The sequence below is a fragment of the Bos mutus genome, chromosome 23, assembly GCF_027580195.1.
Source record: "Bos mutus isolate GX-2022 chromosome 23, NWIPB_WYAK_1.1, whole genome shotgun sequence".
NCBI classification, from domain to species: domain Eukaryota; kingdom Metazoa; phylum Chordata; class Mammalia; order Artiodactyla; family Bovidae; genus Bos; species Bos mutus.
In genome coordinates this window covers 46,973,286-46,996,267 of record NC_091639.1, presented here as the reverse complement: position 1 = coordinate 46,996,267, position 22,982 = coordinate 46,973,286, and the positions used below count along the sequence as shown (strand labels likewise).

At 43.8% G+C, this 22,982-nt stretch overlaps 1 protein-coding gene across 1 annotated transcript in view; it reads right to left on the bottom strand.

Annotated features, from left to right (window-relative positions):
• PRIM2 (DNA primase subunit 2) overlaps positions 1–12,099 on the bottom strand; it is a 336,446-nt gene extending 324,347 nt beyond the window's left edge. The window contains exons 1-5 of the mRNA XM_005899721.3: positions 11,942–12,099; positions 11,110–11,272; positions 7,939–8,042; positions 5,337–5,416; positions 3,710–3,830 (exon numbers count right to left, since the gene is read on the bottom strand). Coding sequence (XP_005899783.1) covers positions 3,710–3,830; positions 5,337–5,416; positions 7,939–8,042; positions 11,110–11,263 — 459 coding nt within the window. The 5' untranslated portion in view covers positions 11,264–11,272; positions 11,942–12,099. The remainder of the gene's footprint in view (positions 1–3,709; positions 3,831–5,336; positions 5,417–7,938; positions 8,043–11,109; positions 11,273–11,941) is intronic.
• Between the last annotated feature and the right edge of the window lie 10,883 nt (positions 12,100–22,982).

Genomic DNA, 22,982 nt, shown 5'->3' with positions numbered 1-22,982 from the left:
CGAGCAACTACTGAGCCTGTGTGCCACAAGTACTGAAATCCACATGCCTGGAGCTTCTGCTCTGCACCAAGAGAAGCCACTGTAACAAGAAACCCACACACTGCAATAATAGAGAGTAGCCCCTGCTCGCTGCAACTAGAGAAAGCCCACATACAGCCATGAAGACCCAGTGCAACCATAAATAAATAATTTTTTAAAAAATGACAATCCTCAGAGTGAAAGAAAAAGATTTCTAATTCATAGAATTAGACCTTACAGTGGCTGTATATTCAGAATATGTTAAGAATATGTACCAGTAAACCACAGAAAGACAATTCAAATAAAAAATGGACTAAGGATACAAATAGACATTTCTCCAAACAAAATATACAAATAACCAATAAGTACATGAAAAGATGCTCAACCTTATCAGTTCAGTTCAGTTCAGTTCAGTCGCTCAGTCGTGTCCGACTCTTTGCAACCCCATGAATTGCAGCATGCCAAGCCTCCCTGTCCATCACCAACTCCCGGAGTTCACTCAGACTCACGTCCATCGAGTCAGTGATGCCATCCAGCCATCTCATCCTCTGTTGTCCCCTCTCCTCCTGCCCCTAATCCCTCCCAGCAACCTCATCAGTCACTATGAAATCAGTCACAAATGAAAATCAAAACCACAATGACATATCACTTCACACCCACCAGGATGACTATAATCAAAAAAAAAGACAGAAGCAACTGCTATAGAATGTAAAGAAACTAGAAGCCTAACAAACTAGTGAGACGTACAATGATGCAGCCCCTCCAGAAAAGTCTGGGAGTCCTTCGAAAGTTTAAATATAGAATTACTCTATGACCTAACAATCCCACTCCTAGGTGTATATCTGAAACAAATAAAAAGATATCCACACAAAAATGTGTATGCAAATATTCACTGCAGCATTATTCATCATAGCTAAAATGCTGAAATAATCCAATGTCCATCAACTACTGAAAAAAGAATGACTGTACAATGAATGAAGTACTGATATATGCTACATATATAACATAGATGAAACCTGGAAACATTATGCTAAGTGAAAGAAGCCAGTAACAAAAGACCATAAACTATATGAAATGTCCATTTATACAAAATGCCCAGAATACACAAATTCACAAAGACGGCAGATTAGTTGTTGCCAAGAGATGACAGAGTGACAAATTGAGAATGACGACTAGTGGGCACAGGTTTCTTTTTTAGGGTAATGAAAATGTTCTAAAATTAGATGGTGATCGTTGTGCAACTCTATGATCATACTAAAAAGCCAAAAACTTGCACACTTTTAGAGTGAAGTTCAAGGTATGTAAACTCTATCTCACTAAAGCAATTATAAAAAAGTATACTTGTGATCTCACTTATCTGTGGGATCTAAGAGTCAAACTCAGAAGCAGAATAGGACCGAGGCTGCCAGGGGCTGGGCAGCAGAGGAGAAGAGGAGATCCTGGTGGAAGGGCGCAAACATCCAGCTACAGGAGAAGTAGGCTCCAGAGATCGCATAACAGCCTGGGGCTGCAGCTGAGGGCCCTGCACTGTGCCCCTGAGAGCGGCTGTGAACGGCCCTCAAAGGGCTCACCACCACCGCAACAGAATGGTGATTGTGTGAGACTGCTGAGCACAGAAGAACTGACGCTTGAGGACCGTGGTGCTGGAGAAGACTCCTGAGAGTCCCTTGGACTGCAAGGAGACCCAATCAGTCCATCCTAAAGGAGATCAGTCCTGGGTGTTCATTGAAGGACTGATGCTGAAGCTGAACCTCCAATACTTTGGCCACCTGATGCAAAAAGCTGACTCACTGGAAAAGACCCTGATGCTGGGAAAGACCGACGGCAGGAGGAGAAGGGGATAGCAGAGGATGAGATGGTTGGATGGCACCACCGACTTGATGGACAAGAGTTTGAGCAAGCTCCAGGAGCTGGTGAGGGACAGAGAAGCCTCGTGTGCCGCAGTCCATGGGGTTGCAAAGTCAGACACAACTGAGTGAGTGAACTGAACTGACCTCACATAACATGCTATGTAAGAATCTGTTAACTATCTTTATAGCAGTAAACATTTCACAACATATACGTGTATCAGATCATCACACTGTGTACCTTAAACTGACATATTAATATATCATCATATCTCAATAAAGCTGGGGAAAAAAGACACACCATTAATACTATTTACATAAGGTAGGAAGCCACACTGATTCTTGTTGCAGTGGACACATCCACTTCTCAGTAGGGTAATTCCTTCACGTACTCCTATTTCTTTTTTCCTTTATTTGGCCTGGAGTCACCCATTCTAACGCCCAAATACACACCACGTAATACTATTTACACAAAGTTCAAAGACAGGCAGAATCATTCATGATATTAAAAGTCAGGACAGTGATTATCAGAGGGAGATGGGGTGGTAAAGAAAGGAGACACAAGGCAACGCCAGTGGACCGCAAGGTTCTCTTCCTTAACCTTCATGATACTTCACGGAGCTAGACAGTTACGACCTGTGCAGTTTTCTGTGTATGTTATACTTCAGTAAAAAAGTTTTTTTAAAAAAGAAAAAAATTCTACCTGACCTACTGAAACAATCTAGAATAAACACAATCTCAAAAATACTTCTCTATGACCTACTAAAACCATAATTTCAACAGCAAAAAAAAAAAGCAACTATTTTTAATATGAGAGGATAGATGAACTATAACTGATATTAGCAGTAAGACTTCACTAAAGATCAGAGTTCTAAGCTAAGTAGAGAGCGCATGGGGTCTGGACAGTGAGATGGCACTGGGACCAACACTTTTCTCTGTCTGAGCAGATGTTATAAGAAACCTCACGGGATTCTCCGAAGTGAGTCAAACTTTGGAAAGTGCCTTGCTCACAGGTGACACACTAAATGCCCACCAAAGGTTTATGTATTTCTCTTCACACATCTCCTTCCCCCCAAAGCAGGAAGCCACACTGGTTCTTGCTGCAGTGGGCACATCCACGTCTCAGCAGGACAATTCCTTCACCTACTCCAATTTCTACTTTTTTACTTTTTTTGGCCTGGAATCACCCATTCTAACGCCCAAATACAGTCCTGACCATCCTACCGCCATCTGACAGCTCTAAGTTTCACAAAACATAATTTTTTCTTTCTTCCCACTGCAGCACAGGCCCACCTAAAAGACATAAATTCTGTTTCTATCCACAATAATTATCCTTGCTAAAAATATACCCAATATTTCTTCTTTCTTATATAATTCCTACATGTAACTCATTCAGATCTGTCTACAAAATTACACCTTAGAACTATTCAGAGATTTTGCTGACAAATGACTTCTAAAATAAAGTATTATCCACCCTAAACCTCATTGCTGGAAATAAGTACTACCACTTCTCTGTTTTCTTTGGAATATTACGAGCTTTAAATTTTTGGCCTAGAAGATTCTGGTTAAAGATGAATTTTTATAAATTAAACCTTTTTTGTGCTTTCATAAATCACATACTTAAAATAGTAACTAAATAAATGCTCTGATGCTCTGATACTAAGGAGCCCCTTTTCTTCTAGTCATGGAAGAGAAAGGTTCACTTTGTGTGAAGCCAAAGTGACTCATTCTTTCAGGCAAGTCCTCAGGAAGAAAATGTAAAGAAAACAAACTCCACATATTAACACCAGCACTAAAGGTCAAGGCAGGTGACACAATTGGAAAGACTATAAAAATATACTTACAGCCTCAAACTGTAAATGGCTATCCTTTAAGAAACTCTGAATTTTGTCCTTGGGTAAAATACTGAATCGAAATCGAAGGAGATCCATTTCTTGCTGAATAAACCAGCGCCTAAGATCTTCACTAAAACAGAGACAAGAAAACTGTAAGTGAAAAGTTTAAAGACAATTTTAAAAGTCCATTGATTATTAAATCCAAGACATTTCTATGAAACAACATTCAAATGTGAGCAATAGGCCAACAGACTGAAGTTCATTAACAGCATCAAGCTCTCTACTATGGTAAGACTGTGAATACAGGTGACATGCCACAATCTCCCAGGACTGAGCAGAACATGGGGAAGAAAGATGTTTTGAACATAATTAAAAGAATTAAATACAGAGTCTAGCTGCATTACCATCAAATAACATAAAATAGTACACTTCGTTTAATCTAACTGCAAAGTATTTGTTTACATCAGAAAATGGAGTATCCCTCCTGTTAATGCCAAATAAACATCACAAGTTTTTAAAGGTAATTTTACCTCTGAATAGATTATAATCAGATAACTCTGCAAAGTAAACTTTGCTTACAGCTTTAGAGTTTATAACTTTACAAAATTTAATAAGCATTAAGATACCTCAACTTTTTAAAAGTCAACATTTGTTACTGTTTAGTTGCTAAGTGGTGTCCCACTCTTTTGCAACCCCACAGACTGTGACCCACCAGGTTCCTCTCTCCATGGGATTTTCCAGCCAAGAATACTGGAGTGGGTTGCCATTTCCTTCTCCAGGGGATCTTCCCCACCCAGGGATCAAATCCACATCTCCTACACTGGCAGGAGGATTCTTTACCACTGAGCCACCAGAGAAGCCCCAAAAGTCAATATAGAACATTAATTTATAAGACAGATGGGCATTATTGTTGTTATAAAATAATTAAGCTACTCCATGTAAAATATGGTTTCTTTCCTCAAATGACTTTCACATTGTCAGCAATTCACTTATTGCATAAACTGCAAAACCTGCATACGCTTTTTTAACAAAAGAAAAGCTCTAGGACCAAAGCTGGTCAATAATTTCTCAGTCATTATCTTGGGATAGTAAATAATTCAAGATTCCCATTTGATAAGCCTATTGCCAAAAAAGAAACAGAAAAGAAACATAGTAAGTATGCAATTTAGCCAAAATAAATATAAGAAAATACACAGTAAAAAAAAAAAAAAAAGCAACCAACTCCTTCCTCTGGGTGGCACTACTGACTTCTAAGAAACTACCAAAGGAAAAGATCTTAATCTAATGGACACCAGCCCATACAAGTCAACTGCTAAAACCTGTGCAGATTCAAGTATGTGTTTGATTCCAAAATCCTTCTTCCTAATGAAATCATCTCTAACTTTAAATCCTAAATGAAGAATCCCTCCCATAAAGTAAAAAGTGTTTTAATAGGCAAAATCTGCAAAAATATTTTATTTTTTTAGTCAACAACTCGTTTCAAACAATTCGCTACAACAGCATTCAGCCCATGAACCACTGGTTTCTGATGTTATCCTGGGATTTCCTACAATGGGTACAATACCTGTCGGCCCTCCTGCACCAGTTTACAGCCCAAGATGTCAGATTTGACTGTGGAAGACAAAGGTATACTCACGACTGGCAGTAAGCAAGGCGCAAAATAAAGTGAGAAATGTGATCTTTTCTTCGAGGTTCATATTCATCTTCCAAGCTTTCCTGAAAAGCAATGGCAAATGAAGAAAATAAATGCAGAACAGTGAAAGGTGTAAAGAATTACTGAGTCAGCATAAGCCAATGGTGAAGCAGAAGTTCAATAACACAGATTTCATAATATGTTCCCCAGGAGGAGTATCACTTTACTTAGGTGGACAACTGGGTGAAACACAATTGAACACCACCACCTCCTGGGTTTGGATCCCACTGTTTTCTTCCACCTCTAACTTTCCTTCTCGTCCAGCCTACACTCACCTACACTCGTCCAGCCACTCACCTCTTCCACCACTTCCCAGATAAACCCTCAACTATTCTCATTTCAACCATTTGGCAAAACCTAGATTCTAAACAAATCCATAGCTATACTCTGCAGTCCTGTTCCCAAAATGCTGAGAACTTCTGGGAAAAAAATATACAATTATAGGAATTTGGAGCATTAAAAATTTACACCCTCTACCGTCAACTGGTCGCAAAGAGTCGGACATGACTGAGCAACTGAACAACAACAAACCTCAACTGGACCTTTATCAACACCCAGAAATCTTTTTTTTTAATATATATATCTTATTCAAGTATAGTTGATTTACAACGTTTCAAGTGCACAGCAAGGTGATTTAATTACACAAATATACATATTATTTTTGAAATTATTTTCCATCATATGTTATTATAAGATATTAACTATAGTTTCCTATGCTATACAGTAAACCTTTGTTGCTTGCTGCATATCTACTAGAATCTAGCATTCTAGTCGTACTAAGTCAAACAAGTAACACTAAGGAATCTTTCCTCAAGTTCAACACAGTCAGAGCAAACATGTCCTGAGCACTTCCAATGTACCAGGCACTGTTATAAGCATTTTTAATCCATTAATCCACATAATCCTTTGAAAGCCCCTATGAGGAGGGCACCACTATATCCCTATTTTAAAGATGAGGAAACTGACTTTGTTCCAGGTCACAAGCCCATAAGCAGCAGAGCTGGGATCTGGCCCCATAACCATTCCTTTCCCTATCTCAGGACAGCTGTTTTGATCTTCACTAGGTGGCCAGCACTCCCCAATACACCACCGTCCCCTCCTCTCATCACAGGACCTCACCTACTTTACAGAAAGCAAAGGCCTCAGGCTGACTCCTCAGCCCAAACTCCTGCCACCGCGTGTGGTACTGCCTTCCCCACTATCCCTACTGACAGACCTCTCTCTCCTCCTACATACAGCTGATCCGACATGGAAACTCCACAGCCCACCTGCTCCTGCCTCCTAAGGACTGTGACTAATCCAAAGTTCTCCCAAAGTATCTACAATCGCCCTCTCTTCTCTTCCAGATCTTTCTGCTCAGCTTATAAATATGTTCAAATATATGCTGTCATGTGTATGTGTGTATCTTTTCCCCTCAAATTTTCCTATACTCAGACCTACCTCCCCGGTCTTCTCAGCTAAACATGTTAGAAGAGGAAATATTCCACACTCATCTCCCACCTCTCACCTCCAAACACCACCACTGTTTCACCTTCTGCCTCTGTCTACAAGCCCGTATCTACTGCACACCCTGCAGCCCTCGAGATAGTTCCCCAAGCACCTCAGAGTTACAACGTGAACAAAACTCAGTCCTCTTTCTATTAAGACTTGCCTCCTCTCCTGTATATCCCACCATCCACCCAGTTGTCATCACCAGAAACCCAAACGTCATTCAGAACTCTTTTGTCCCTCCTCCTTGTACTCAATCTCTATAATCTTATGATTCCATCTTCTCACTATCTCTTCAATCAGTCCCCTTCACGCCATTCAATTTACTTGTCATCTCCAAGCTCCTGATTGGTGTTCCCCAACAGATAATGACCCCGTCCATCTGCCACTGATATTCATCTTCTCAAAATAAAAATGAGATCACATCCAATGAGATTCAGTTCCAGCACTATCTCATCTAGGAAGCCCTCCCCAACCTGAGCTAATTCTCTGTGCTTTTGGAGTTCCTGGTTGTTATTTAGTTGTTAAGTCATGTCCCACTCTTTTGCAACCCCATGGACTCTAGCCCACCAGGCTCCTCTGTCCATGGAATTTCCCCGGCAAGAATACTAGAGTGGGTTGCCACTTCCATCTCCAGGGGATCTTCCCGACCCAGGGAGAGAATCCACAACTCCTGCATTGGCAGGCAGACTTTTTACCACCGAGCCACCAGGAGAACAAAACAGAGTTCTTGGAGCACACATCAAATAACAGCATTTTTCACCTTGACTGCACAGAACACATCTAGCAATATCTGGAAACACAGCCCAGAAGCCACAGATGCCAGTGAGCCCCCTAAATGCACCATGGAATCATCAGGTCCCAAATGTTCACATTCCTAAGGCGGAGACACCCTGCCGCACTGGAGTTTGACTGTATGTCAATCATCCCTCATGGTTGGTAGGTTCCTTCAAGAAGAGTCTTTTTTAAAGCCCTGGGCATAATACAAGACCTTTCCCCCGGTTACTACCAGTACATAAACAAACTGAAGGAACATCTCCGTCCCTCTTTTACTTACTCTGTAGGAAAATTTGAGCTTCCGAAGCTCAGCCTCCAGCTTACTCTGATACTGTTCAGTTCCCTTCATGTAGCTCAGACCAAGATTCTCAACTGATTTTAGCACTAGAAAAAATATGAAAAACAGAAGGGGGGAAACATGTATAAATGCAAGGTAATCTTAAAAAACTAAATCCAAGGCAAATCTATGGATAGCAATTCCATAATTACTTTCTATGACAATACTTACGCTTCATTTTCTGTAAGCACATTATATAAGTTATATGTGTTTGTAACAGAATAACCTCCAACCATATGCAAAAAATAACCACATCCCACAGCATAACCTCATACCACGGATTCTCAACCGGAAAGGAGCAAGGGATGGGGACAATCATGATGTACTGAGCATCACCGCTGAGGGGTGCACAAGTGTGTCAGCGTGCGCATCCACCCCTCATGCGGAGCCGGTTGTGAGGCGGGTTGCCGGGAGCCGGCGAGAGGCACTCCACTCATGACAAAGGTCATGAGGAAGGAGGCTCGGCACACGCAAAGGCGGGATCGAGCCTCAGGAGTCCCCCTGGATATTCTCGAGCATCTACCCCCAAAAACCAGAGTCTGCCTACTTTATTGCTTTGTGCTCTCACCTCTGACTTTACTGAGGGCTGTCCCCCACCACCATCTCGCTCTCTCTGACAAAGAGTTAACTTACAGCTCCAATTAATAAAGTTCCTGGGCAATTAGGAGTGTTTAAATCCAAACCCCTCAGATAGCTCTCTAACTCACCTGACAAGTTTACCCAGACTCTTACAGCTATGCATTCGATTGTTTACAGTCTCCCAGCCTCAAGAGGCACGGGGAGCTTAAGATATTCAAATAGCTTAGAGCCTCTCAGAGAGTTAGAAACTGTCAGAATAAAACTAGTAAAAGATTTCATTGATGAGCCAATGCTTGCTGCCAAGTTTCTACATCCCCTGTATTATATCCTTGAATGTGTATTAATTAATATAGTTGGTATGTAGAAAAAATAAGTAGTGGCCTTGGTGTTAGCAACTTTAGACCCTTAAGGTAATAAATTCTTTCCTTTGTTGTAAACCCATTGCACCTCTGCCCTATAGGAATGCAATTTTATCTAACACCTTCTGAAGATGGCGCCAAACCTTAAAATAATTACTCTTAGAGAAAGTAAGTCTTACGGTTGACAAACCTTTGTCAGGAGTCATAAAATGTTAATAAGGCCTTCTGGCCAGAAGATGATGTAAATCACCTAAACCATTTGTATACGATAAATTTGCAGGAAAGAAACCCTAGTTTTTGGTAAGGATCAAAGACTGCTGACTTTGCATCCCCTATTATCCTCTATGTGTAACTTAGGGTATAAAAACCCCTGTTGAAAATAAAGCTACGGGCCTTGCTCACCAAAGCTTGGTCTCCCCATGTCATTCTTTCTTCTCAATTTCTGGCTCAGTCTCCATCTGGAGCATGGAGGTCCTCTACGACCATTTATTTGCCTGGGCTTCTAAGACCCACTCGAGAAGGTGTCAAAGGTGGGGCACCTTCCGCTATTCGAGAGGGCGCCTGCGGCCTCCGTGGTCAGAGCTAACCTGGTGTCACAGGTTATATTGATTTTCCGCGTAAACCAAGCTACTCAGCCTCTTTTCTCCACTGAATTTTCCTACTGAGCTATCCTCATTCTATTACTCTTTATATCTTTGATGAATATTTAAATAGTCGCCGACATCGTCTCCCCTTCGAATACCCTGGATCAGCCTGGGCGGGACTCCGGCAGTGGGTGCTTCACCAACTCAGCACAGACTCTTCAGAAGACAGCCCGCCCCTTCCTGATGAGGCAGAGAAGAAGACACAGCAGTAAAGAAGCAAACAAGCCACTCTGACTAGATGCTTCGCTCTGTCCAAAGGCTCCTGAAGCCCCTGTCAACTCTTCCTCAGATGAATTCTTCTTCCATTGGTAGGAAAAGAGAGATTAATTTGAGAATGAAAAACTTCTGAAATGAATCCGGAACGTAAAGCCATGTCCAGCAGGGACCTCCGTATTATGGTCTCCCAAACCAAACTCATTCTCTGCCCCTCAATCCTGCCACCCACCTCTAACAGCAGCATTTCTACCCACCAGATCAGCCATCCTGGAACTTCAGCCCTCCCCACCCGATCCCCTGTTCCTCACAGCCAAGTAGTCATCAAACCCTGTCACTTACACCTCCTTGGTATCCCTTCCATCTCTCCCTTCCTGTCCCTGCCTTACCATCTCACCTCCAGGGCCAAACTGAAACGACCCTTTTCAACCACTGTCTTAACCTCTATGAGGCATCCCAGAACCCATGCTAAGCTTCCCAGAACCTATTGTCCCTGTCCTTTACTCTTTTATTCAGCAAACAGATAATACAGGTACTCTGTACTAGCAATTCTCACCCAGCTCCTCTAAGAATGACTAACAGTATCTCACCTCTACTTCTGATCTCCCCATCAGGATACACTCTGGAATATAAACTCTGCAGGCAGTGCTACTGTTGCAGTTGACACCGAACTTATTTCTTTCTTCCACCAACACAGAGAAGACAAGCAGGCAAAAGAAAATCGCTACATCCTTCTTACACCCCAGTATCACAGCATTAGCGTGGTACAAAACACCCTTGGTTACCCACAACTCTCCATCCACCCTGAACTTGCCACCTTTCCCTCCAGTGTGACACTCTCTCTGGTGCTTCCAACTCTTCCTTCAGAACATTAGCTCAGCTTGCAAAAACCCCTCCCTTCCTCTCTATTGAGAAACTGCTACTCCTGCTTCAAGATCCAGGTCACATTTCAACTTTTCTTAAGAAGTTTTACTTAATCAGACTAGGTCAATCATTCCCATCTCTCTGTTTCAATAACACCTCTACTAGAGCACTTAAAATACTAAACTATAATTACTGCTTTGGACATCTGTCTCCAGGTATTAGAATACAGCTTCAACAAAGATGACAATTTCAGTACTCAGCTCAAAATCCCTGCGGCCTACAATAAAGTGGCACTCAATAAATATGCACAGTACATGGAAAAAATGAATGAACAGCAAAATCTCAACGAAAAACCTCAGCAAATATTAGTTTAAAGAAGGAAATAAATTAATTTATCTCTACAAGGTATAAGTGAGGTTCTCAGGAATACAAAAATTCAAATTCAAATAACTCACATTTAACTCTATCGATAGCCAACGTTTCAAATTCTGTCAAAGATACGTTTCCAGAAGGTGGCTGCAAGTAAAACTGAAGGCTATGTGGGTAGCAAGCATTCCTCTGGTCATCTACCAACCTCAGTTTCTTCCGTTTTCCTCCAGAAAACTCCATCTTGTTATCCTGGAAGCAAGCACAAAAAACGGTGGGAAATGGAGTTAAAAACAAAAAATAACTCCACACACGAAGGAAAACATTCTGCCACCAAAAGGTGGCAACTGATTCTGAAGAGCACGCACAACATGTCAAGAGTCGTGTCCCTGTCTTCCAGACCTTCGACAACACCGCTGGAACCGCGGTGCACAGGCGGTGGGGAGAGGTGAGCGCGGCGGAGACGCGGGCAGCGGTCCTGACTTCCCGCAATGTCCACAGCAGGGGACGCGGGCTGCTCTCCAGGCGTCTGCGCGCTCCGCCCTGAAGGCTCTGAACTCTCCAGGGTCAGGCTGAGATTGCCCGAGAGCCGCGACCCCGAACTCGGAGGAAAGCGCGGGAGCTTCAGGCTAGGAACGCGACTCGGTGGGCTTCTTCCCTGACAACCCCTGAAAACTGACGGCAGTCTCTCAGGCGCCGCGCGTCGAGCTCGTCTCCGGAGCGTCCAGCGGCGCCGAGTGACACGCCGCCTCCGCGGTCCCTCAGGCAACGCGGTCTGTCAGCCCCGGCACCTGCCTCCGCCTAGACAAGCCACCAGGACGGACTCGCGTCCCCCGCGCCAGCCGCTCTCCCCCTTCCCTAGGCTCGCACGCCTGAACGCCAGGGTTACTCTTCTTCGCAAACCCCGGCAGCTCCTCTCACCTGCAACTACACCAAACACAGACACACAGAGCGACAACAGGTTTTCTCCGGTGGCGGGAGAGTTCGTACGGGACCGGAAGCGGAAATAGCTGGACCGCGGAGCCCGCCCTCTCCCGCAAGCCGCCCAGCCCAGGCTCGCGCATGCTCAGTGGGGCGCTCTGGGTTCGGGGGGCGGCCTCTGGATTTCGGTCCCAGGTATTGCACTACGTAGCGTGGCCGTCTATGGGGTCGCACAGAGTCGGACATGACTGAAGCGACTTAGCAGCAGCAGCAGCAGCGTGGCCGTGATAAAGCGCTGGATTAAAGCTCCAGTCTCTAGGGGTTTGGAGAAGGCAGTGGCACCCCACTCCAGTACTCTTGCCTGGGGAATCCCATGGACGGAATCCCATGAATCCCTGGTAGGCTTCGGTCCATGGGGTCGTTAAGAGTAGGACACGATTGGGCGGCTTCACTTTCACTTTTCACTTTCATGCATTGGAGAAGGAAATGGCAACCCATTCCAGTGTTCTTGCCTGGAGAATCCCAGGGACGGGGGAGCCTGGTGGGCTGCCGTCTATGGGGTCGCACAGAGTCGGACACGACTGAAGCGATTTAGCAGCAGCAACTCTAGGGGTCTGGGTTCGAATCCCACCGCTGCCAGATGATTTTGGCCTTCCCTTGTGGCTCAGCTGGTAAAGAATCCGCCTGCAATGCAGGAGACCTGGGTTCGATCCCTGGGTCGGGAAGGTCCACTGGAGAAGGGATAAGCTTCTCACTCCAGTGTTCTGGCCTGGAGAATCCCATGGACTGTGTGGTCCGTGGGTTTGCAAAGAGTCGCACACGACGGAGCGACTTTCACTCTCACTGCTGCACTACGTGTGCGTGGGTCTGAGCGGTCGGCGCCGGGTCAGCACCGGCTCCAGACTGGGACCCTGGGTGATAATCTCAGAGAGCCCGGCGAGCGGGAGGCCCGGCTCACCGCTCACAGAGGCGACGGCTAGGCGGCCTGCGTACCGCCGGTCAGCCCGCTTTTCTACTGGTTGGCCGGCCCGCGGGCATCGGTGTGCGTCCAGCGCGCCCCTTCCGCACACTCGGTGCCTGGCGAGCGCCCGCAGGTGACGGGAGTCGAGCCGGGACGCACGCCTTGCGCATGCGCACCCGGGAACGCTCGGCGTCTGCGGAAGGAGACCGCGGGGTGCCGGGCGGTGACGGCCCCCACTGTGCGCGGCAGCGTTTCAGAACTGAGGCCGCCAGGTGGCGGGTCTCGCTCACAAAAGAGGCCTCGAGAAGTTCCAGTCAAGGTAGGAGGGGAGGAGCCTTCAAGACGTTCAAGGTTTCGGAAATGCAGACTGAGGTGAAACAGTGTCAAGCTTCAGAGCATCTGCCCGGCCTGGGCCGAACAGGTTGACCCTGACCTTGTACCAGAACGTGTTCTGAGGGATTTATATGTCAGTTCCCTGTATTGCCATAACCCATTTAAAAGGCTCATGTGAAAAGACCCTGATGCTGGGAAAGATTGAAGGCGGGAGGAGAAGGGGAAGACAGAGGTTGGGTGGCATCACCGACTTGATGGACATGCGTTTGAGCAAGCTCCGGGAGCTGGTGATGGACAGGGAGGCCTGGTATGCTGCAGTCCACGGGGTCACAAAGAGTCGGATACGACTGAGTGACTGAACTGAACCCATTTAAGGTTCTGTTCTGTTCAGTTGCTAAGTCGCTTCTGAATCTTTGTGACCCCGTGGACTGCAGCACACCAGGATTCATTGTTCTTCACCATCTGCCAGAGTTTGCTCAAACTAATATCCATTGAGTCAATGATGCCATCCAACCATCTCAATCTATGTCGTCCCTTCTGCTTTCAGTCTTTCCCAGCATCAGGGTCTTTTCCAATGAGTGGGCTCTTCCCATTAGGTGGTTAAAGTATTGGAGTATTCCATATTCAGCATCAGTCCTTCCGATGAATATTCAGGGTTGATCTCCTTGCAGTCCAAAGGACTCTCAAGCCGTCTTCAGCACTACAAGTCAAAAGCATCAGTTCTTCAATGCCCAGCCATCTTTATAGTCCAACTCACACATCTGCACATGACTACTGGAAAAACCATAGCTTTGACTATATAGACCTTTGTTGAAAAAGTGTTGTCTCTGCTTTTTAACCCACTGTCTAGGTTTGTCATAACTTTCCTTCCAAGAAGCAAGCATCCTTTAATTTCATTGCTGCAGTCCCTGTTATTAACCCACTTTATAGATACGGATTGTACAACAGAGAAGTTGAGTCACTTCAAAGGTCACGTAGTAACTGGCAGAGCCAGGTTCAAAGTCTCAAGAGACTAGCCAAGCACCACAGTGCTAACCACCAAACTACCAATTTCACTAATATGTCAGTTGTTACTGTTCAGTCGTTAAGTTGTGTCTCTTTCGCCACCCCATGAACCCATGAGCCCACCAGGCTCCTCTGTCCATGGGATTTCCCAGGCAAGGATAATGGAGTGGGTTGCCATTTCCTTCTCAAAGGTATCTTCCCAACCCAGGGATCAAACATGTGTCATCTGCATTGGCTGACATATTTCTTTACCACCAAGCCACCAGGGAAGCCCCGTGAGACATTATACAGGCTTTAAAAAAAAAAAATTTATTGGAGTTTACTTGCTACAGTGTTGTGTTACTGTCTGTTGTAGAGCAGAGTGAATACATGTGCATATATCACCTCTTTGTCACCATAGAGCATTGAGTAGAGTTCCCTGTGCTGTACAGTAGTACGTTCTCATTAGTTATCTATTTATACCCAGTAGCATATATATGTCAATCCCAATCTCCAAATTCATCCCACTCTCCCTTCCCCTCTTGGTGTCTGTACATTTGCTTTCTACATCTGTGTCAATTTCTGCTTTGCAGATAGGTTCATCTGTACCATTTTTCTAGATTCCACATGTATGTGTTAATATGGGATATTCTTTCTTCCAACCTCATTCACTCTGTATGACACCCTCTAGGTCCATCCAAGTCTTTGCAACTGGCATAGTTTCAATCCTTTTTATGGCTGAAAGTATTAGTGTTAGTTGCTCAGTTGTGTCTGCCTTTTTGCAACCCCATGAACTGTAGCCTGCCAGGCTCCTCTGTCCGTGAAATTCTCCAGGCAAGTACACTGGAGTGGAGTGCCCCTTCCTCCTACAGGGGATCTTTTCAACCCAGGGATCAAACACGAGTCTTACGCACTGCAAGCAGATTCTTTACCATTTGAGTCACCAGGGAAGCCTTTTTGTGTCTGAGTAATATTCAGTCATACATATGTACCACATCTTCGTTATCCATTCCTCTGATGATGGACTTTTGGGTAGATTCCATGTTCTGGATATTGTAAATATATATGCTTTTGAACAGTATTGACCGGGGAAAATGTTTAGGATGCTATGAAGTTAACAGCAGAATACATAAAACCATGTATGTATGGATGTGAGAGTTGGACTGTAAAGAAAGCTGAGTGCTGAAGAATTGATGCTGTGGTGTTGGAGAAGACTCTTGAGAGTCCCTTGGACTGCAAGGATATCCAACCAGTCCATTCTAGAGGAGATCAATCCTGGGTGTTCTTTGGAAGGAATGATGCTAAAACTGAAGCTCCAATACTTTGGCCACCTGGTGCGAAGTACTGACTCACTACAACAGACCCTGATGCTGGGAAAGATTGAAGGAAGGCAGGAGAAGGGGACGACAGAGGATGAGATGGTTGGATATCATCACCGACTCGATGGACATGAGTTTGAGTAAGGTCCGGGAGTTGGTGTTGGACAGGGAAGCCTGGCATGCTACAGTCCATGGGGTCACAAAGACTCGGACACAACCGAGCAACTAAACTGAACTGATATGTGCCATATGATTTCAAGGTTGTAAGAACTTACCATTACAATTTTCTGCAGTGTTTCTTACTACTATGAGTGGGCTGCCTTCTTCAACTCCCATTCTTATCTTACAATCCAGGCATATAATATGTGTTGCAATCAGAATTTTAGGTGCAAAACCATCCCTCTCTGCTATTCTTCCTTTTATTTAACTTTTCCTGGCTTTATCTTCAGCCTGGTCTTAAACTGGCCCTTTTTTAACTTAAACACAGGCAGTTTCTTTACCATCTGAGCCACCAGGGAAGGAGTGCTCACGTTCCCATGATGTATATCTGTGCTAAGTCACTTCAGGCATTTCCAACTATTTTCCACCCTATGGACTGGAGCCCACCAGGTTCCTCTGTCCATGGGATTGTCCAGGCAAGACTACTGGAAAGGGTTGCCCTGCCCTCCTCCAGGGGATCTTCCCTATCCAGGGATCGAATCCATGTCTCTTACGTCTCCTACATTGGCAGATGGGTTCTTTACCACTCTTACCACCTGGGAAGCCCTTTTCTATGATGGTTTTTGTTCAGACACACTTGTGTCTGACTTTGCGACCCCATGGACTGCAGCACACAGGCCTCCCTGTCTATCACCAACTCCCGGAGTTTACCCAAACCCTGTCCACTGAGTCAGTGATGCCATCCAACCATCTCATCCTCTGTCATCCCCTTCTCTTCCTGCCTTCAATCTTTCCCAGCATCAAAGTCTTTTCTAATGAGTCAGCTCTTAACATCAGGTGGCCAAAGTATTGGAGCTTTTCTATGATAGACGATATTAAATACTTCTTTGGACAATTTAAAAAATGAGTCTATTGCAAACAGAAAAATGCTTACATTTGTGGGAACTAAGACACTGGCAGTGGAACATCTGATGGTATTTTTAAAGTTCTATTTTAATTTTATATGAAGTTCTCCATAAATTTTAATTCATGAAACATGTGAAACCTTCCCACAGCATGGCCCCAAGATTCAATGACTTTCTTGCCTGTAGCTGCCCCCAGCCTGTGGAATGACCTACCAGCTCTTCCCCAAAGAAGGCCTGGAAGTCCCTACCTGTGTCTCTTTGTGGTGACCTCCCCACTCTAGTAGCTCCAACCCTCCTCAGTCAGTATGTCAGTCACCACCCCACTACCTGCCTCCATCCTCCTGAGCCTTTGCTTATGCTGCATGGTTTGCTCCTGGGTTATACCACAGTACTTCCATGTCATATGATTTCTCCTCTAGTTCTATCCATCTACTGCAGATAGCCTTCATCTTTGGGGATCATGAGCTACTGGATGATTCGATGAATGTACTCCTCAGAAAAATGCACCTACATACTAGCTTTGTTAAGTATTTCAAAAACGTTTGTGAATATATGTGTAGCTGACTGTGTAGCACCACCAGATTTTCAGCTCTTTTTGGACAGGCCACTTTTATTGTCTTTGTCTTCCCTAAACTGCCTGCAAAGTGTCTTTTAAATTAAAAGATGAGATAATAAATGTCATTTTAGGACCATTTCAGAGAGAGCTGGTTCATTTCAGTTCAGTCACGTAGTCGTGTCTGACTCTTTGCGACTCCATTGACTGCAGCACACCAGCTTCCTTGTCCATCACCAACTCCCAGAGCTTGCTCAAACTCATGTCCATCGAGTCAGTGATGTCATCCAACCATATCATCCTCTGTCATCCCCTGCTCCTCCTCCTGCCTTCAATCTTTCCCAGCATCAGGGAAAGATTTTCCAAGGAGTCAGTTCTTTGCATCAGATGACCAAAGTATTGGAGTTTCAGCATCAGCATCAGTCCTTTCAAGGAATATTCAGAACTGATTTCCTTTAGGACAGACTGGCTGGATCTCCTTGCAGTCCAAGGGACACTCCAGAGTCTTCTCCAACACCACAGTTCAAAAGCATCAATTCTTCAGCGCTCAGCTTTCTTTATAGTCCATTTCTCACATCCATACATGACGACTGGAAAAACCATAGCTTTGACTAGACGGACCTTTGTCAGCAAAGTAATGTCTCTGCTTTTTAATATGCTGTCTAGGCTGGTCATGGCTTTTCTTCCAAGGCGCAAGCTTCTTAATTTCATGGCTGCAGTCACCATCTGCAGTGAGTTTGGAACCCAAGAAAATAAAGTCTATCACTGTTTCCATTGTTTCCCCATCTATTTGCCATGAAGTGATGGAACCAGATGCCATAATCTTGGTTTTCTGAATGTTGGTTTTCAATCCAACTTTTTCACTCTCCTCTTTCACTTTCATCAGGAGGCTTATTAGTTCTTCTTCGCTTTCTGCCACAAGAGTGGTAACAACTGCATATCTGAGGTTATTGATATTTCTCCTGGCAATCTTGATTCCAGTTTGTGCTTCTTCCAGCCCAGCATTTCACATGATGTACTCTGTATATAAGTGAAATAAGCAGGGTGACAATATACAGCCTTGACATACTCCTTTCCCAATTTGGAACCATATACTGTCCATTTTTCCATGTCCAGTTTTAACTGTTGCTTCTTGACCTGCATACAGATTTTTCAGGAGGCAGGTAAAGTGGTCTAGTGTTCCCATCTCTTTAAGAATTTTCCAGTTTGTTGTGATCCACACAATCAAAGGCTTTAGCATAGTCAATGAAGCAGAAGTTTTTCTGGAATACTCTTGCTTTTTCTATGATCCAACGGATATTGGCAATTTGATCTCTGGTTCCTCTGCCTTTTCTAAACCCAGCTTGAACATCTGGAGGGTCTCAGTTCACAAACTGTTGAAGCCTGGCTTGGAGAATTTTGAGCATTACTTTGCTAGTGTGTGAGATGAGTACAATTGTGTGGTAGTTTGAATTCAGTGTTCTAAATGTTCAACATTTGAACATTGAACAAAGAAAAGCACTGCCTTTTTTGGGATTGGATGAACACTGACCTCTTCCAGTCCTGTGGCCACTGCTGCATTTTCCAAATTTGCAGTCGTATTGAGTGCAGCTCTTTCACAGCATCATCTTTTTAAGATTTGAAATAGCTCAACTGGAATTCCATCACCTCCACTAGCTTTGTTCAGAGTGATGCTTCCTAAGGCCCACTTGACTTCACATTCCAGAATGTCTGGCCCTAGGTGAAGGATCACACCATCGTGATTATCTGTGTCGTGAAGATCGTTTTTGTACAGTTCTTCTGTGTATTCTTGCCACCTCTTCTTAATATCTTCTGCTTCTGTTAGGTCCATCCCATTTCTGTCCTTTATTGTGCCCATCTTTGCATGAAATGTTCCCTTGGTATCTCTATAATAGCAAGGAGAGACAAGAATGCCTTCCTCAGGATCAGTGCAATGAAATAGAGGAAAACAATAGAATGGGAAAGACTAAAGATCTCTTCAAAGAGATACAAAGAGACAGCTGGAAAAGCATACAAACCTTAAAGTTAAACATTTCACATAAGAACTGCCTTTTTATTGTATTAAAGACCTACTTTAAGCTTCGGAGTACAGAATAGCCTGTGTTTTTTCCAACTATTTTAGCATGTTTATTGCTTTCCCATGCCACAGTTTTGATCACCACTTCACTGTGAACAGTGTTTTTGGCAATTACATTAAGAACCTCTGTATTACAGGACCAATAATGCACAATAATGATACATTTCAGTTTGCTGTATCTGGTAAATCACTGTGAGTTCCTCCTGTGTTTATTTCACCAACAAAGTGGACTTACCCAATGCTTAGCTCTGGCAACCAAGGTGCATTTAAATTACAGATCTCAACCTCAAAGTCATGGAGAGGAAAACACATATAAATGCATAACTTTTACTTATACCAGACCATAACCATCTCAAAAACAGGGACCACTGTGTCATTCATCTTTATAACCCTGGTGACTGGCACTCAGTGGGCTCTCAACAAATATTTATTATCCTGAGCTGATGTAAAATATGAGAGAGATATGAAAAAAAGTGATGGTTTCAGCTGAATGTTCAACAGATGTTTTGAATCAAATTGAATTCCAACCTATAAAACTTAAAGTCCTCATCTGAAAGCTTTGTACACATTCCTTCCAGAATAACTTGGCTACCCCAGTTTAGTCTGTAATAAAGCACAGAGTACCTTCTCTAATGGAATTTCCATGAATCATCACTGCTTAATTCAGTGCCTGCCCTGGGCATTACCCAGCTGCCAACAGACTGTCGCATGGAGCTTCCACCCTTAGGTGACTCCAGTTCCAGGACTTTAGTCCTGCTGTGTGTCACACTTACAGCTAGATTTTAGCCACCATGCTTTGTAAATCAAAGAGGTTTCATTTTTATCCTGTGCAGGGTGTCTTCCCCTAAAAACTGAAGGCCTGGTAACTTTCTTTACCCAGGAAAGAAACACTGTAAACACTGGCTCCTTCCAGCTCCTCTTGCCATGGAAAGCAGCGGAACAGGAGGCGTTCCCAGCAGGACAGCTGACCGATGAAAGCTGCTGCACACTTAGTCAGGCACAGGGTGTGAGGTCCAGGTCTGTAATTTCTGTGTATCTCGGCTGCCAAGGCAGAGCGCTGTGTCACCCTACCCTTTCCACCCTGATTCCACCATCCTTTCCATCTTACTGCCCACCTCTGGGAAGTTACCTAAAACCTGTCCTTTCCTCCTTTCTTTCAGATTGCTTTTATTAGTCAGCATCAAGAAGCAAAGGAACTAAAAAGAAAGCATATCTTAAAAGAAAGTACAGTGCAAAAATCCTGAACAAAATACGAGCAAAGAGAATCCAAAACACAGTAAAAAGGATCATACACCATGATCAAGTAGGGTTTACTCCAGGGATGCAAGGATTCTTTGATGTATGCAAATCAATCAAAGTTATGCACCATATAAACAAATCAAAAGATAAAAACCATCCTATAATCTCAATAGATGCAGAAAGACTTTTGACAAAATTCAACACCCATTTATGATTTAAAAAAAAAATTCTCCAGAAAATGGACATAGAAGGAATCTAACTCAACATAATTAAGGCCATCTATGACAAATCCACAGCAAACATTATTCTCAATGGTGAAAGCATCTCCTCTCACATCAGGAACAAGAAAAGGGTACGCATTCTCACCACAATTATTCAATATAGTTTTGGAAGTCCTAGCCACAGCAATCAGAGAAGAAGAATAAATAAAAGTAATCCATATAGGAAAAGTAAAACCCTTACTCCTTCAGATGACATGATACTATACACAGAAAACCCTAAAGATGGTATCAGAAAATTACTAGAGCTAATCAGTGAATTTAGTAAAGTTGGAGGATACAAAATTAATACATAGAAATTTCTGGCATTCCTATACATTAACAATGAAAAATCAGAAGGAGAAATTAGGGAAACAATCCCATTCACCACTGCAACAAAAAGAATAAAATACCTAGGAATAAACCTACCCAGAGAAGGCAATGGCACCCCACTCCAGTGCTCTTGCCTGGAAAATCCCATGGGTGGAGGAGCCTGGTAGATTGCAGTCCATGGGGTTGCGAAGAGTTGGACACGACTGAGCAACTTGACTTTCACTTTTCACTTTCATGCATTGGAGAAGGAAATGGCAACCCACTCCAGTGTTCTTGCCTGGAGAATCCCAGGGACAGGGGATCTATGGGGTCGCACAGAGTTAGACGACTGAAGTGACTTAGCAGCAGTAGCAGTAGCAGCAAGGAGACAAAACACTTGTACACAGAAACTATAAGATGCTGATGAAAGCAATTAAAGATGACTCAAATAGATGGAGGGACAGATTATGTTCTTGGATTGGAAGAATCAACACTGTGAACATGACTATACTATAACACACAAAGCATTCTATAGATTCAATGCAATCCCTATGAAATTACCAATGGCAGTTTTCACAGAACTAGAGCAAAAAAATTCACAATTTGTGAGGAAACACAAAAGACTATATAAAGCCAAAGCAATCTGGAGAAAGAAAACTGGAGTTAGAGGAATCAACCTTCCTGACGTCAGACTATACTACAAAGCTACAGTCATCAAGACAGTATCAGATCAGATCAGATCAGATCAGTCGCTCAGTCATGTCCGACTCTTTGCGACCCCATGAACTGCAGCATGCCAGCCTCCCTGTCCATCACCAACTCCCGGAGTTCACTCAGACTCACATCCATCGAGTCAGTGATGCCATCCAGCCATCTCACCCTCTGTCGTCCCCTTCTTCTCCTGCCCCCAATCCCTCCCAGCATCAGAGTCTTTTCCAATGAGTCAACTCTTCACATGAAGTGGCCAAAGTACTGGAGTTTCAGCTTTAGCATCATTCCCTCCAAAGAAATCCCAGGGCTGATCTCCTTCAGAATGGACTGGTTGGATCTCCTTGCAGTCCAAGGGACTATCAAGAGTCTTCTCCAACACCACACTTCAAAAGCATCAATTCTTCGGTGCTCAGCCTTCTTCACAGTCCAACTCTCACATCCATACATGACCACAGGAAAAACCATAGCCTTGACTAGATGAACCTTTGTTGGCAAAGTAATGTCTCTGCTTTTGAATATGCTGTCTAGGTTGGTCATAACTTTCCTTCCAAGGAGTAAGCGTCTGTTAATTTCATGGCTGCAGTCACCATCTGTAGTGATTTTGGAGCCCAGAAAAATAAAGTCTGACACTGTTTCCACTGTTTCCCCATCTATTTCCCATGAAGTGGTGGGACCAGATGCCATGATCTTAGTTTTCTGAATGTTGAGCTTTAAGCCAACTTTTTCACTCTCCACTTTCACTTTCATCAAGAGGCTTTTGAGTTCCTCTTCACTTTCTGCCATAAGGGTGGTGTCATCTGCATATCTGAGGTTATTGATATTTCTCCTGGCAATCTTGATTCCAGCTTGTGTTTCTTCCAGCCCAGTGTTTCTCATGATGTACTCTGCATATAAGTTAAATAAACAGGGTGACAATATACAGCCTTGACAAACTCCTGTTCCTATTTGGAACCAGTCTGTTGTTCCATGTCCAGTTCTAACTGTTGCTTCCTGACCTGCATACAAATTTCTCAAGAGGCAGATCAGGTGGTCTGGTATTCCCATCTCTTGAAGAATTTTCCACAGTTTCTTGTGGTCCACACAGTCAAAGGCTTTGGTGTAGTCAATAAAGCAGAAATAGATGTTTTTCTGGAACTCTCTTGCTTTTTCTATGATCCAGCGCCCAAGACAGTATAGTACTGGCATAAAAACAGAAATATAGATCAACAGAACAAGATAGGAAGCCCAGAGA